The sequence below is a fragment of the Bradysia coprophila genome, chromosome IV (assembly GCF_014529535.1).
Source record: "Bradysia coprophila strain Holo2 chromosome IV, BU_Bcop_v1, whole genome shotgun sequence".
NCBI lineage: Eukaryota > Metazoa > Arthropoda > Insecta > Diptera > Sciaridae > Bradysia > Bradysia coprophila.
In genome coordinates, this window is record NC_050738.1 from 4,022,863 (window position 1) to 4,036,267 (window position 13,405).

The 13,405-nt window shown below is 37.6% G+C and overlaps 2 protein-coding genes across 2 annotated transcripts; one reads left to right on the forward strand and one right to left on the reverse strand.

Moving 5' to 3' along the window:
• Positions 1-3,013: 3,013 nt before the first annotated feature.
• Positions 3,014-5,523, reverse strand: LOC119065987 (39S ribosomal protein L44, mitochondrial-like). The gene is made up of 3 exons (XM_037168193.1): positions 5,444-5,523; positions 3,622-3,787; positions 3,014-3,528 (listed from the first exon to the last, which is right to left on the reverse strand). Exons 1-3 carry the CDS (start codon positions 5,521-5,523, stop codon positions 3,346-3,348), a joined length of 429 nt encoding a protein of 142 aa, XP_037024088.1. The 3' UTR covers positions 3,014-3,345.
• Positions 5,524-6,692: 1,169 nt separating this feature from the next.
• On the forward strand, positions 6,693-10,907 carry LOC119065988. Its single transcript, XM_037168194.1, has 5 exons — positions 6,693-6,801; positions 6,866-6,934; positions 6,998-9,596; positions 9,665-9,855; positions 9,931-10,907. Exons 1-5 carry the CDS (start codon positions 6,693-6,695, stop codon positions 10,827-10,829), a joined length of 3,867 nt encoding a protein of 1,288 aa, XP_037024089.1. The 3' UTR covers positions 10,830-10,907.
• Positions 10,908-13,405: the final 2,498 nt, after the last annotated feature.

Genomic DNA, 13,405 nt, shown 5'->3' on the forward strand with positions numbered 1-13,405 from the left:
CCAAAGCTTGATAGTTTGAAAGGCGGAGTCTTTCGCTTTGGAGTTTGTTTTGGTTCTCATATACAACAATTATTGTGTGTGCACTTTGAAGGGGAAATTGCAGAACTGGTCATCATCGATTTTTGTGGTTACTTCTTTTATTATGACTTTGGTACGAACACGTATATATGTACGTTACATACGTATGAACTTGTGGACTATCATCATATTTATGTACGACCGAATGGTCGATTTTGTTGCGCTTGATTGCCACCCCGATTTGGCACTGTAATATTGTCTATATTATAATTACTTGTGAGTTCCGTTTTATATACACATTTATTGTACGTATACACAATGAGTATAGTTTGATATTTATATTGCTTAGATATTTCAAACTAGCTAGAACAAGTTGTACCTATACCTAATAAGAATACAGAAAGAGAGATGTGAAAATTAAAATGTTTTCATTTTGTTTGAATTTATTGCCATTTCTAGTGAAGAGGAAAAACAGATTACTTGCGTGACTACCTGGCGCTTCTCGAAAATGTTTTAATTTCTGTATTGCGTTTACGATGTATGTTTTGAATTAGCATCAGGTCATGTGATAACAGAAGTCACATAATGGTGTATGAGGTGTATGTTAAGCAAATACGGTGCTGTGATTGTACCGAGGTTGGTTTGTGTGGAAAAATCTGAGAGACATCAGCAGATGTGATCAGGTTGAGTATCAAATATTCTTTTTAATACTTTATACAATTGAGAAGTCAATAAACTCTATGACAACCATTTGAAATGACGCCTACCCATGCCTACATAACATGAATTAAATTAAATTGTTGGAACCATAACAAATCAACTGACTAACGAATACCTATCTTCCTACCTGTATACTATCAATTTATTACAGCGAATGAAAAAACCCCTTCCGAATAAAAACGAAAAGCAGTTCATATTATGCGTTTTGAATATCAAATTAATAATTAAAATAAATTGAATTTGCATAAAATGAAATTATTTTTAACTTTGAAAAAGAAAATTAATTTAAAATTGTTTTAAATGTTTCGGAAAAAAAAAGGTTGTAGAATTGTATCAGCTGTCAGCTTAATTTATGATGGTTCAAATTGTATGCTAATATGTACCCATGTCCATTGTACTATATATGACATACACAGGTGGAGATGATACGTGGCTCAGTTTTTATGTGGTCGTGGCCAAAACAGGAAAGTCGTATGGTTTGGTGAAATCTATGTAATACAAAAAGCCTTGGATTGGATTCCGTACTAGATTTCAGGCAATAGTACTAGACTTGAGGTATGGGCCAGAGGCCTATGTATTTTGGCGAGTTGGTGCAGTCAAATTCTCGAAAATAGGCCCTGTGTGGATTGGATTGGATCATATGAATCATCGGTAATCGGTGGCGCATGTTGCATACACTGAGTTAGACTGAGTAAATAATAGTTATTTGTTCAACAAGGGAATTTAACCAAGAAAACGTAATTTTCAACTTTTATTCCCGAGTTAAACACAACGTTTTTCACAACAAAGGCTTCCGAAGTTTCAGCAGAGTGGTGAAATAGTATTTTATCTGTCTAGAACGATAATCTCGAGCTTATCCCTCTAGGGAGTTTTTGTTTATCTCGATATATCTGTTCTCGACAGATAAAATATGATATGCACCTATTGCCAGACTGTTATTTTGACGTGTAGGCATTATGACCCACGCCTTCGGCTAGGGCAATAATGTCCTACACGTCAAAATACCAATCTTGGCAACAGGTGCATAATATATATTACATGACTAGGGATAAAAAGATGAAAAGTAGAGTTTTTGTGTGAATTTTGTTGATCCGAGGCGAAGCCGAGGTCAATAAACACACGAAAACGAGACTTTTCACTTTTTATCCCGAGTTATGTAATGGATTTTACATGCTAAGGGCGTCGAAAGAAGTGCTTGAAACATGAAAAGTACGGTTTTCGACGCATGTAGCATGTAAATGACTATTATCTCGCCTGCGTTATGAAAATATTATTTCAATTTTTTCATTTACTTAGGCAAAACTATTTTCTTCCAACAACATGTTGTTGCTGTTGGTTGTCTTTTTGCATTTTTTTAAATGAAAATTATTTACTATATAAAGGGAACGAGGGTTAAGACGAACCGTAATGAGACTGATCCAACGCTAACCAAAATGGACCTACTAAGCAAGACAGCACTTCCGAACCTTAAGAACGCAAAAAAATGTAAAAAATTATTGTACAAGCGTGCCATTTCTTGGTAAGATTATCATTCTTCTTCGACACAGAATTAGCGTTGGATGGCTAAATAATCAGTTAACCAGTTTGCGAACTGCATCGAATTTTGGAATTTAATTTTCGTTTGTATTAACGAACTTTTGTCTTGGAATAGTTCGAAATCTACAGGATATTTCTAAGAGCAAAGTTCATGAATTTTTATGTCATCTACCGGTGGATGGTATTCAAAAGAGTCTTTGAAAGATTCTTTGAAAATTCCTAAAAATTCTTTTAACAAAAATTGAATAAAAAACTCCGAATAGTAAGACCTGCACACGAGACAGATAATCGATTGTTTACAATGCCGCAGGATGAATGTACTTGCACTGCTTGCAGTTTAATTCTATTGCAAAATTATTTTCGCTTGCCCATCGAGCTAACAACTTTGCATGTGAAAAGACTGAAGATCCAACAGAAAATTGATAAAATTTCTCCTTTCAGATGGTTGAGAAACAGATACCACTGGATTAGATTCACGGTGCCGTGAATCCAACGTGTTAATTTTAAATAAAAAAAATTTTTGGTTTGATATCACAAACAAGTCGAACTTTATTTTACCTACCCCGCAAGTCACTTAAACATTTTACTCAATATTGACTGGGTGCCACTGTTTTGCTGTTTCTGTTCGTTCATTTTCAACACATTCGCCAACAACAGAATACCCTTCCTTTGCTTCTGTGCTGCCGATACATTTTTCTTTTCGGATGGAAAATTCTTCGATTTCTTGGACTTATTCGCCTTCGATGTTGCTAGTGGAACTTTGATGGGCTGAATGACTTTCTGTTGTGGTGCAGTTACATTTTACGATCCTGATGTTGTGGTATCTTTCAGTATCAAACCGGCGTTTTTGTCTAGTTTCCACTTCTTAGGATTCACCAATTCCTTCAAAGTTATTTTGAAATTGTACGGCCGTGGATTCTCAATGTCGTAGAATCTGTTAAAGCAAAATCCAGCCGCTAACATTTTGCGATCACAGTAGATGCCGACATGGTACACTGCGAGAATTGTATTTTTACCGGCATCGTTCAGTAATTGCGGTTCCGGTTCGGCGAATTTGTTCGCCCTACAATACTATTGCAACAATTCGATTGGTCGTTCAATGTCCCACATACTTTCGATGTCCTTCTGATTCAGTTGTGTGAAAAGAAAATCGCGAACGAATTCAAACGATTTTTCGTTTCCGGATGATTTGTTTAATGCACCGACGACAGCTTTGAACGTGTTGGCAAGAGTTGATTTGTCTGGTGGGAATTCCTGTATGACCAGAAGATACTTTGTGAATTCAACTTGAACACCAGTTACATGTCCAACTTCTGAGATGGATGTTCATTTACGGATAAAGCTTACCGCTGTTAAAATAAGATCCTTGGTGCCAATATGTCGGGAAACGTTTGCCAACACCTCGTCAGACAGTAAATAATCTCTTACAGCGCGCACTCCATTGATCCTTAAGATTCGTGACGGGATTTTCAATGCCAACAGCCTGCTGTTTCTGTTCCTCCTGTACGATGTACTGCCAAACGTTTTTTAGGAAATCAAATTGTCTATAACACAAAACAGTCCAATTGACGCAATTTCTCCGGTTCTCTGACCAGAGCAATATTAAAATGATCCACTGAAATGCAGTCACCCAGCAATTGTTTATATGGAAAAGTTGAAACTTTTGACACTTTGACTCACACGTGTGTGTGTGCATGTACAATTGAATAATTGCCATGCAACACATTAGCAGCATGAAGGTTGGGGCTGTCCAAATGAACGATAACTGATTGTTTGTCAACGTGTTGGCAATCAATCTGTAAATAATACAGCTCAACAATGTACATTTCCGTACTCCTTGAACCAAATTACCTAACGAAACAATGGAACGATATGAAAGAAACACGCGATTTCAATTGCAAAATAATTGATATTTGCGTCGAACATTATATTTCCGATAAACAAAGTCTTATTGTAGTTAACTAGTTACAATCAAAAATGATTGAATCTCTCTGGATTCTAAATTTCTCTTCTAACATGTACATGTACTCAGCCAATCGAAATTATTGATGCAACCCTGCACTCTTCGAATGTTTTTTTAGCAACTTTTGTAGGTGACTCGGCCATTTCATATTGATTTGTAAAGGAGGAAACATCAAATACGATCGAGGTTTGTATCAACTTTTAATTTAATTTTTCTTTTCTTTTTCAGGTCTGGCGAACGAATTTTTGCAATAAATTCATTGAATTCAGTGAATTTATTGCAAAATTGTGAAAATATGAATCGAAGACAACGGTTTAAAAAAAAAAGAAGAAATTTTTCGTTTCAATCGGCCATTTTCGACGCGTTCCAAAAAATTCTATTTGAGAATTTCTTCGATTTATATTTTCACATTTCGAATGGAAAATCAATTTTAATTCAAAAACTTTGTTCTCGTTGTCTTCAATTTTTCCTTACGGTAACTGATCACAACGAGAACAATGTTTTTGAATTAAGATTGATTTTCCCTTCCATGTGCATACCCGACATGATGAAGGTATGCGCCAACGGTGTTAGTCTAAGAGATTAACCGCCTCATTCCTTTTAGTTACCCCCCCAACTCTTTTTCGTTCCCTTTTAAACTCATGGCCTAAATGTGCACCCGACCGATCTTTAGGGCGACCACTAGCTCCCCTCCACCTGCACCGGCGGAACAATGGTCAAGGTTTTTAACCTTGGCTACCGTTACGGTGGAGGCTGCCATATCTCAAATCATTGGTTTCAGGAAACCAATTCTGAAGTTTCCACCGCCTTTAGGTGGAAGCAGAGCAGGGCAGGGAAACATGCACATTACAGTTTTCCCCATTTAGCAAATTCCATGTATGCCACGCATACATTAGGGTATTAGGGATGTAAATTGCATTCGATTTGGTGATGTAAATATGTTTCATTAGTGTGTGGTAATGGAACATATTGACATTGCTAAATCAAATGCAATTTACCTGTAGGGTATGCTAGGCAAGGTAAAAGAAGTAGGAGGTACTGCCTTCAATTTTTTTTTTCCAATTTCTAAATTCAATCTCAGTTTCAGTAGTTCATAGTGAACTGATTTCAAGTTTTAGCTTCACACTGAAACAAAAACGGAATACGAACGTGTGTAGCTTTCATTTGTAAATAATATTGAATTGAACATCGTACCTCCTACATTACCTTATAGTGATAGCGTTAGGCGTATCGCTAACAACAATAAGACAAAACCAAATCATTCCATAAATGAACAGTACACACATTTTGATCGAGTAAAATTTATTTCATTTAACGTTCCATTGACTGGATGGTTCATTTGTCACTTTATTGTTAGCGATTCAGGGAATTAGGATTGAATATGGTCAAAGAAGGTAAGCATAAATTTGATAAAATGCATTGATAAAAACAAAAACAAATCACGTCATCCAATACTTTTTGTCAAGTTACGAATTCTTAAAGTTTCAAGAATCGGCGTCCAAACATCTAATTCCATACAAAATGTGACAAAAATTTGTGGTGAATGTTGTAGCTAATTTCGCCATCTATATGGTTCGAGCGCGTAATCCACATTCATCATAAATTTAACGCATTTTCTAGTGTGAAAAAGTATTCGTGACGCAATCGATTTCAGTTATAGGTCAGTCACTTATAAGTTATAAGTCACATTGGTTCGTGGACGTATAACACATCATGTTTTGTGTCAACCGAGAATTGAAGTAGGCAAATGCACAAAATTCTTAATTTTCATTATAAACAATCACTTATTGTGCACTTTTCAATCTAGTTATCGACGTGGAAATCCGTCGTATTTCAATTCTCGGTGGCACAATAGTTATTTACCAAACTAGTGATGACTGGTTTCGTAAAAAAAAACAATTATTACATGTTAAGGCAGTTGAAAGTCTCGACTAAGTGTGAAAAAGTGTTTGTGAAGTGATCATATTCAGTTTCTTACAGTCTTCAACTTTTACAAAGTATCTAAAACATTGTGCCATAGATTTTCTATTGGCTTTAAATTAACAATAATTGTCAATTTTTCGGCAAAAGTGAATTAAGTCATTGATCTAATTGATACTTTGTAAAAGTTTGGAAAGTTTGAAACTGAATATTGAATATAACATCAATATAATGAAAAAACTAATAAAAAAGCAAAAAAAAAAAAAAAAGAAATTATCGGCAAAATACTGTAGCCGTATAAAAAAGGCATAAAAAACAGCCAGCCAAAAATATTAGGCAAAAAACTTTAGCCGAAAAAAAAAGGCATAAAAAACAGCCAGCCAAAAATATTAGGCAAAATACTGTAGCCGTATAAAAAAAGGCATAAAAAACAGCCAGCCAAAAATATTAGGCAAAAAACTATAGCCTAAACAATAAACCTCAAATTCATCGCTTAATTTAATAATTGTGTCTATGTTTACAGAAATAAATTAACATGAAAAACACAAAGGAATTATCGGACTCGGACACAGACATTGAGAAACGGCAAAGAAAATGGCAACATCAACGCCAGCAAAAAGGCAATAAAAAACCGAAGAAACGAGGTAAGAAAATCTGTTCACAATGTGCAATTGAAATTGCTAAAAATTCGTAACTTTTTCTTATCAGGTCAAAGCAACGGTAACGGTAACGGCAAAGATTCAGACGATGATTTCGTGTCAACGAAAAAAGTTTACAGTAATTGGAAATAATCTTGATAATGCAAATCCGAAAACTAACAAAAACCATTTAACATTCTAGATTCGCCGCCAAAGCTTCCGAATGTGGCTGCAGTAGGCCGACGAAAGAACGTCATTCCGAAGAAACCACCCGTCAGTAGCAACGTTAACGTTAACGTTCTAGATTCGCCGCCGAAGCTTCCGAATGTGGCTGCAGCTCCGAAGAAACCACCCGTCAGTAGTGCTGCCATAAATGCCGCTCTCCTAAATGCAACGACAAAAGATCGCTCCTCATCGCCAAGTAATGCTACAGCTGCATCTAATCCAGCCATCAATATTACCTCTCACCGAAATACCACGTCCAGCATCATTGGTAGCGGTCGAACAGGTAGTACGCAAGAAGTGGCACATCCATTACCCATTCGACAGTCGCCTCCCCCTATGGAATACGGATCCGAATGGGACACGGATGGAGAAGCAACTATTGCGCAACTAAAACAGATGCAACGGAAACGACCGAGCAAAAAGGCTCACTCCACTTCAACGAAACCTGAAGTGAAGCAGACGCCAGTTCAGTCCAACCGTAAACGTGCTGCATCCACTGATGAGGCTAGTGATGCTGTTGAAGCAACTACGAAACGGTCAACGTCAACGAAACGGTCAAAGGCATCGAAACGGTCAAAGGCAACGAAAACGCAGCAAGACAGTGCAGATGAGGCTGGTGATGCTGATGAAGAAACTACGAAACGGTCAACGTCAACAAAACGGTCAAAGGCATCGAAGCGGTCAAAGGTAACGAAAACGCAGCAAGACAGTGCTGATGAGGCTGGTGATGCTGATGAAGCAACTACGAAACGGTCAACGTCAACGAAACGGTCAAAGGCATCGAAAGCTCAGCAAAGAAAAGACGACGATGAAAATGGCAACCGGGCCGTGATACAAACGCAACTCGAAGAAATCATTTTTCTCGGAAACGTTTTCGATAAATCGATACGCCGATTTACGTGTCCATTTGCCACTTGTAACGTCAATTATTCAACGTTCCTCAATCTAAAGAATCACGTCAAGAAGACTCACGAAGAAACTTTGCAAAAACCCATCGAGACGGACACGAACAATTGGCGACGAATACAGAATGCAAACAACAGATTCGACATCACTACGGTCAAGCAAAAACTGCGTCCTTTAATTATCGACGGTGAAACGATAATTAAGAAGCAAAGAGTACTGGAACCACTAGCGACGGAAAAGACGGAAGTTGCGACGAAAGTGTTCGATATAATGAACAAACAGGCTGTAGAATTGTCCAAACTGGCAATTTTGTTTTCCAGCCTCGTTTACTTCGACGTCTACAACACAATCAGCGACCCAGAAAACGGCAACGAAATCGATCGTATATTCGAAGAAGAGTTCAATTGGAAAGAAATGATTTTGGAATTTAAGCAATTTCAAAGAAATACTGCTAAAGCAAAGAAACCTCGACCGGATAAACACAATACGTTCTTCGATCTCTGCAGAAAGTACGATGTGGAAACGTATTTCACGGAAACGTCCCAAAATGCGTGGAACTCGATTGTGGATACATTTGCAACCAATTTCAAAACGAATATAACCACTCATTTATATTCACGAATAAGGAAATGGTTAGCTTTCAAGCTACGAGATGGGAAAAAGAAGAAGGACGTATGTGGCAAAGAGAATCGAAAGGATATCAACAACAAAATCTACCACACCATCAAATTCCTATTCGATTCGGAAAAATGCACTCAAGCAGAGGAAGTGCAGCACGAGCTAATATGCGAATTGCAGAAAATTTGCCAATTTCCCAATTTCAATCATGGCGGCAGATCGTATTTTGAACGACTTCGATACGATTTTAAAGAGGATGGTGATGACGACTTAGGAAAACCGAAACGGAAACGGAAATGTGCAGCTCCAAAGAAAACCACAAAGAAATCGAAGAAAAAGAAAAAGAAGACACAAAACAATGGCCCACGTCTTAACTGGTTTCAAATGGTTCCAGCAATGGTAAGGTTGCAACGTCGTATATACGAGATCAATTTGTCACGAAAACAAACTTTGATTGATGCCGGCATAATAAAGGAAAAAAAGAAACGGAAACGCAAACGGAAACGCAAACGAAAAAGAAAAAACGAGTCGAAACCAGAACCATCTTCTACTGAAAACAAACGTCAGGCTGGTGGGACGAAAAAGAAACGTGAAATCGATCCAGAGGCAACACATTATGCAAAGCTACCTAATTTCATAGTCGTGCCACAAAACAGCTTCCACACTATGCACTTTCCAATTGACACGAAAGCATTGTTCGACATCCTGAAAAACCTTCCACAATTCATGGCTATCCTGAATCAGGCCGAATTTTTGGAACTCCAAATCGACGACGATCCAAATAGAAAAACCACGAATCCGTTCTGGTATTTCCTGTTCAACATTCAGAAAATGGAAACGGCAACGAAGAAATTTGGAGGAAGGATTACGACCAACGGCAGCGACGTGTCAATCCAATATTGCAAGCTACGGAAAGAAAAAGAACTCACCAAAGCTGAAATTCTCGAAATGGCAAGCAATAGGAAACGGAAACACGATGTGATTGATTCAGATTCAGAGTCTGAATCGGAAGACGATGATGATGATGATGATGATAACGCAAAGACCATAAAGTAAGTTTACCACATTTAGTCTATGAAATCGCCGAAATACTCACAAAATGATTTTCTGTTTCAACCAGAACCGATCCAGCAATTGTCTCCGCTTTGACGAACATCACCAATATGGAAGATTTGAGTGTTTCTGGTGTCGACTTAGGCGTCCGCAATGTTGCCGCGACAGTAATACGGAAATGGAGCAAATCATCCGACGGCTACGAAGTTCATGAGTCCAATGTGTTGCACAAATCGAAAGATTACCACTATAAAGCAGGTAAGCATCTTCAGACCTTCTCCTGATTTTTTGATTATCTTCAATTGGTTTTAACATTATGAAATTTGACTACAGGATTCGCTAGACGTCAACGAAAAGGCAAGAAACTGCATGGAGAATTCGATGAACGTTACCAGAAGGATAGACAAAGCCAACCCATAGAGCCATCGCAACGATCACCTGATTATATCAAATTTCTGGATTCCAGACTGAAATGGTTCAACGAGGGCACAGCCACATATATGCAACGAGTGGTAACAAACGTAAAGTTCGATAAGTTTCGTTCGACGCAAAAGCAAATGATGGCAATGGCAAAGGAGATTGTTGGCGACATAAACGTTCACGACAAAGCAACGACACAACCGAGCAAAATACGTGTAGTCTTCGTGGGCAACTGTTCAACACCGGCAAATTCAACAATCAAAGGTCATAGGCGGTCACCCGGAAATGCACCAATCGTCCGTTATTTGAAGCAGATCCCGCAAACGTATGTTGACGCCACCATCGATGAATATTGTACAACGAAGAAGTGTAGTCGATGCTACGAAACGCTCGACGATGTAGAGTTTTCTAAAGAACGGCTTAAATTATGCCATAATTGTAAGCTGGCTGAGAATTCCACGTCAACGAATCTAGTATCGACATACCAACGGAAAAAAGTTATCGCAGAAGCAATGATTCCGATCACAGAAGATTATCCCAAACCGACACAGTTCGAGAGGGCGCAACGAGTTGCAATGGAACGAACAAAACGATGGTCGTTTGGCGATAAGATGAGAATGGCTGCGCGTATTAAACTAAAATCAACCACCTACACAGTTAATACAACGGCAACGCTAAAGCATTTGTATTGGAACCGAGACGGCAACGCAGCACGCAATATAATGCAGTTGGGTCTGTGCCAATACAACGATTGTCTCCCCATTGAATTCAACAAAGACGAGGCATTCCAGCGACCGAAAAAGAAAGATTAACTCAATAAAGAACACCGCGTTCTTCTTGTTCTACGGAACGGAAATGGCCGTAAACGAGGTCGAGAAAAATAATATACATTAGGGGTCTTTCATATGGAAAACCCTGTATATGACATACACACACGACAAAAAATGAAATGAAGTCGTTATCGAAATTCGTAAATTTAATATTTTTTCTAATAATTTAGACTCGTAGGATGTACAGAGCTTTCTAGGTCTCGTCAGCTAGCTTCTAACTTAAAGCACAAATTATTGTGACCGACATCAACAATTTACAGTCGAAAGCCACTTTGACCCGAAAGTTCAGTTTAGTTCAGATAAATTTTAGAAAAACTACCTGATCTCACTTTTAAACTGACTTGACTTTAGCTGTAAGCCTGTAAATAGTCGGGATAAAATTTTGTAAGGTTATCTGAAACCCGACAGGTTTGACTAAAATCAATCTCATTTTTGCCAAACATGTCGCATGTCGGGTTTCAGGTAACCTTACGAAATTTTCTCCCGACTATTTACAGGCTAAAAAACAAGTCAGTTCAAAATTGATCAGATCAGTATCTGATCAAAATGCGTTGAGTTCAGGTTCAGGAAAACCTGATCTGTTCCGAGCTTTACATCTAACGAAATTCGAATTTCTACTGAAGCTGGAAGACGGAGCACACGATTCAATATTATGAACAGGAGCGAGTTTCAGCTTTAATTTACATCTAGTAAAAATCACTTCTTGAATTTGAACTGCGAATTAGAATGATAAAGTCAATTCCAATTGATTTCAACTGGTTTTTGGGTTAGCAAAATTATAAATTCAAAACATGAAATAACAGTTTTAGCAGTTTTATGATAAGAAAATATTGTTTGCATATGAGGCTCATAATATGAGCAGTATGTGAAGGTTATCGCTTTGTTATTTATAATTTACCTAGTTTCAATTAAACTTGGAATTGATACGCAGTCGATTATCAAACAGACAGTAGCGCTTGGAAAATTGGAGTGAAATTTTCTAATTTTTCACCTTGAAATTCTACAGCCTGCCGAGCTCTGTATTTTTAGTTTATTATCATTTCAACTCGGAAACTTTTTGAGTAATTTTCGACGCCCAAGAATTGATAGTACTTAATCTTTAAGAAACGGATATTCATCTGTTATCGGCAACACGACGAAAATAACTGACTAAGGCTATAATGTCGTCTTATATATCAAAATGTATGAGAAAACAAAGACGGTAAAAGATTGTGAAAAACTATAAAATATTGTAATAAATACCAAAATACGATTGCCGTTCCTGAAAGACTACACATAGGTAAATCCTGGACTAGATGAAAATCATTTTCGGATAACTGTGTCATAGGGTGGGTCGTATTTTCATTTAGTTTTATTTTAAAAGGCCTGGCTCGACATATTATGGCATGATTTGTCGATTTTTTTTGCAAATAAAGTTGAAATTTTTTGTCGAAAAGTCTTAGTCGGGAACACCGACAGAGTAACTCTGCCCGAGTGAAGGCGATGGGCAACAACGTTCTTACGGGATTTCATAGGTGGACTCCTCAGCTATTAACTAAAGTTAGCATTAATGCCTTCTGTTCCCAAATGCCCGATATATCACTGATATTATATCAGTCAACAATGTGTGCAATTTCATGCTACTGCCCCGAAAATAAAAATCAGCCTAGCAAGCAAAGGAAAAATAATTTTTTGAATTTTTTTGCTGTTTCGGATTTTTTGGTCAATTACAGGTACAACCTGGGGCCAGACCTTTTAAAATAAAAACAAAATAAAAATACGACGTGTCAATATAGGTAGGTGTTACGGTAGAGAAATACTGCTTCAACGGATTATACGACCAAATCTGATAAACAGATCGATTCGGCCGTTTAGTCAACCTATATCATGCTAAAATCGAAATTTCTTTATTATGGTTGAGTCTTCGATCTCTAGCCCACTGTCACAGCAGAATATTTATCAACCCCATTAAAAATCCAGATTTAATTTCTCGATGATTCTTCAGTTATTTATTATTTGAAATATGATGTTCATGTAAATTTAGATACGTCTATTTACATTTCTTTGCTTATGCAGGGTAACGTGCACTTAACGTCTCTGCTTGTGACCGTGAAAATGCACTGTATCGTGTATAATACAAAGCATGTATTAGTGCATTACGTAATATACTATTAACTCCATTCGTGTTGTAATTTTTAGCCCCGTACGAAGTACTGGGGGCTTATAAGATTAATATGCCGTTTGTAACACGTCGAATTGGAAGCAGACAGTAAGGGCAAAGCATTTGGTTATGTTCATAGATAACGAATCCGCAATAAAAAAAATGTCCGTCCGTCCGTCCGTCCGTGACCCCTCTAGCTTGAGCAAATCTCAACCTTTTTTCAAAATTCTTTTTTTCCCCGATTGGTATCGACAAAAGTAAGGTCAAGTTCGAAAATGGGCATGTTAGGGTCGGCCCTTCCAGAGCTAGGGCCCTATAGGTGTTTTTCAGTCTTTCGACGATATCTACCGAAATACGCACGCAATAGCTGCTTGTGATATATCAAATGAAAGGTATTGACGAGTAGAACAAAGTTGCT

What these genes read in the sequence shown, in the direction of transcription:
- LOC119065987 (XM_037168193.1), bottom strand. Translation starts at nt 5,523, where the DNA reads ATGTGTGTACTGTTCATTTATGGAATGATTTGGTTTTGTCTTATTGTT. An exon ending in CCTAACGCTATCACTATAAG is followed by an intron (nt 3,788 to 5,443) that starts GTAATGTAGGAG and finishes AACGTTTGGCAG; the next exon opens with TACATCGTACAGGAGGAACA. An exon ending in AGGATCTTATTTTAACAGCG is followed by an intron (nt 3,529 to 3,621) that starts GTAAGCTTTATC and finishes CTGGTCATACAG; the next exon opens with GAATTCCCACCAGACAAATC.
- LOC119065988 (XM_037168194.1), top strand. Translation starts at nt 6,693, where the DNA reads ATGAAAAACACAAAGGAATTATCGGACTCGGACACAGACATTGAGAAA. An exon ending in GTCAACGAAAAAAGTTTACA is followed by an intron (nt 6,935 to 6,997) that starts GTAATTGGAAAT and finishes TTAACATTCTAG; the next exon opens with ATTCGCCGCCAAAGCTTCCG. An exon ending in AGATTACCACTATAAAGCAG is followed by an intron (nt 9,856 to 9,930) that starts GTAAGCATCTTC and finishes ATTTGACTACAG; the next exon opens with GATTCGCTAGACGTCAACGA.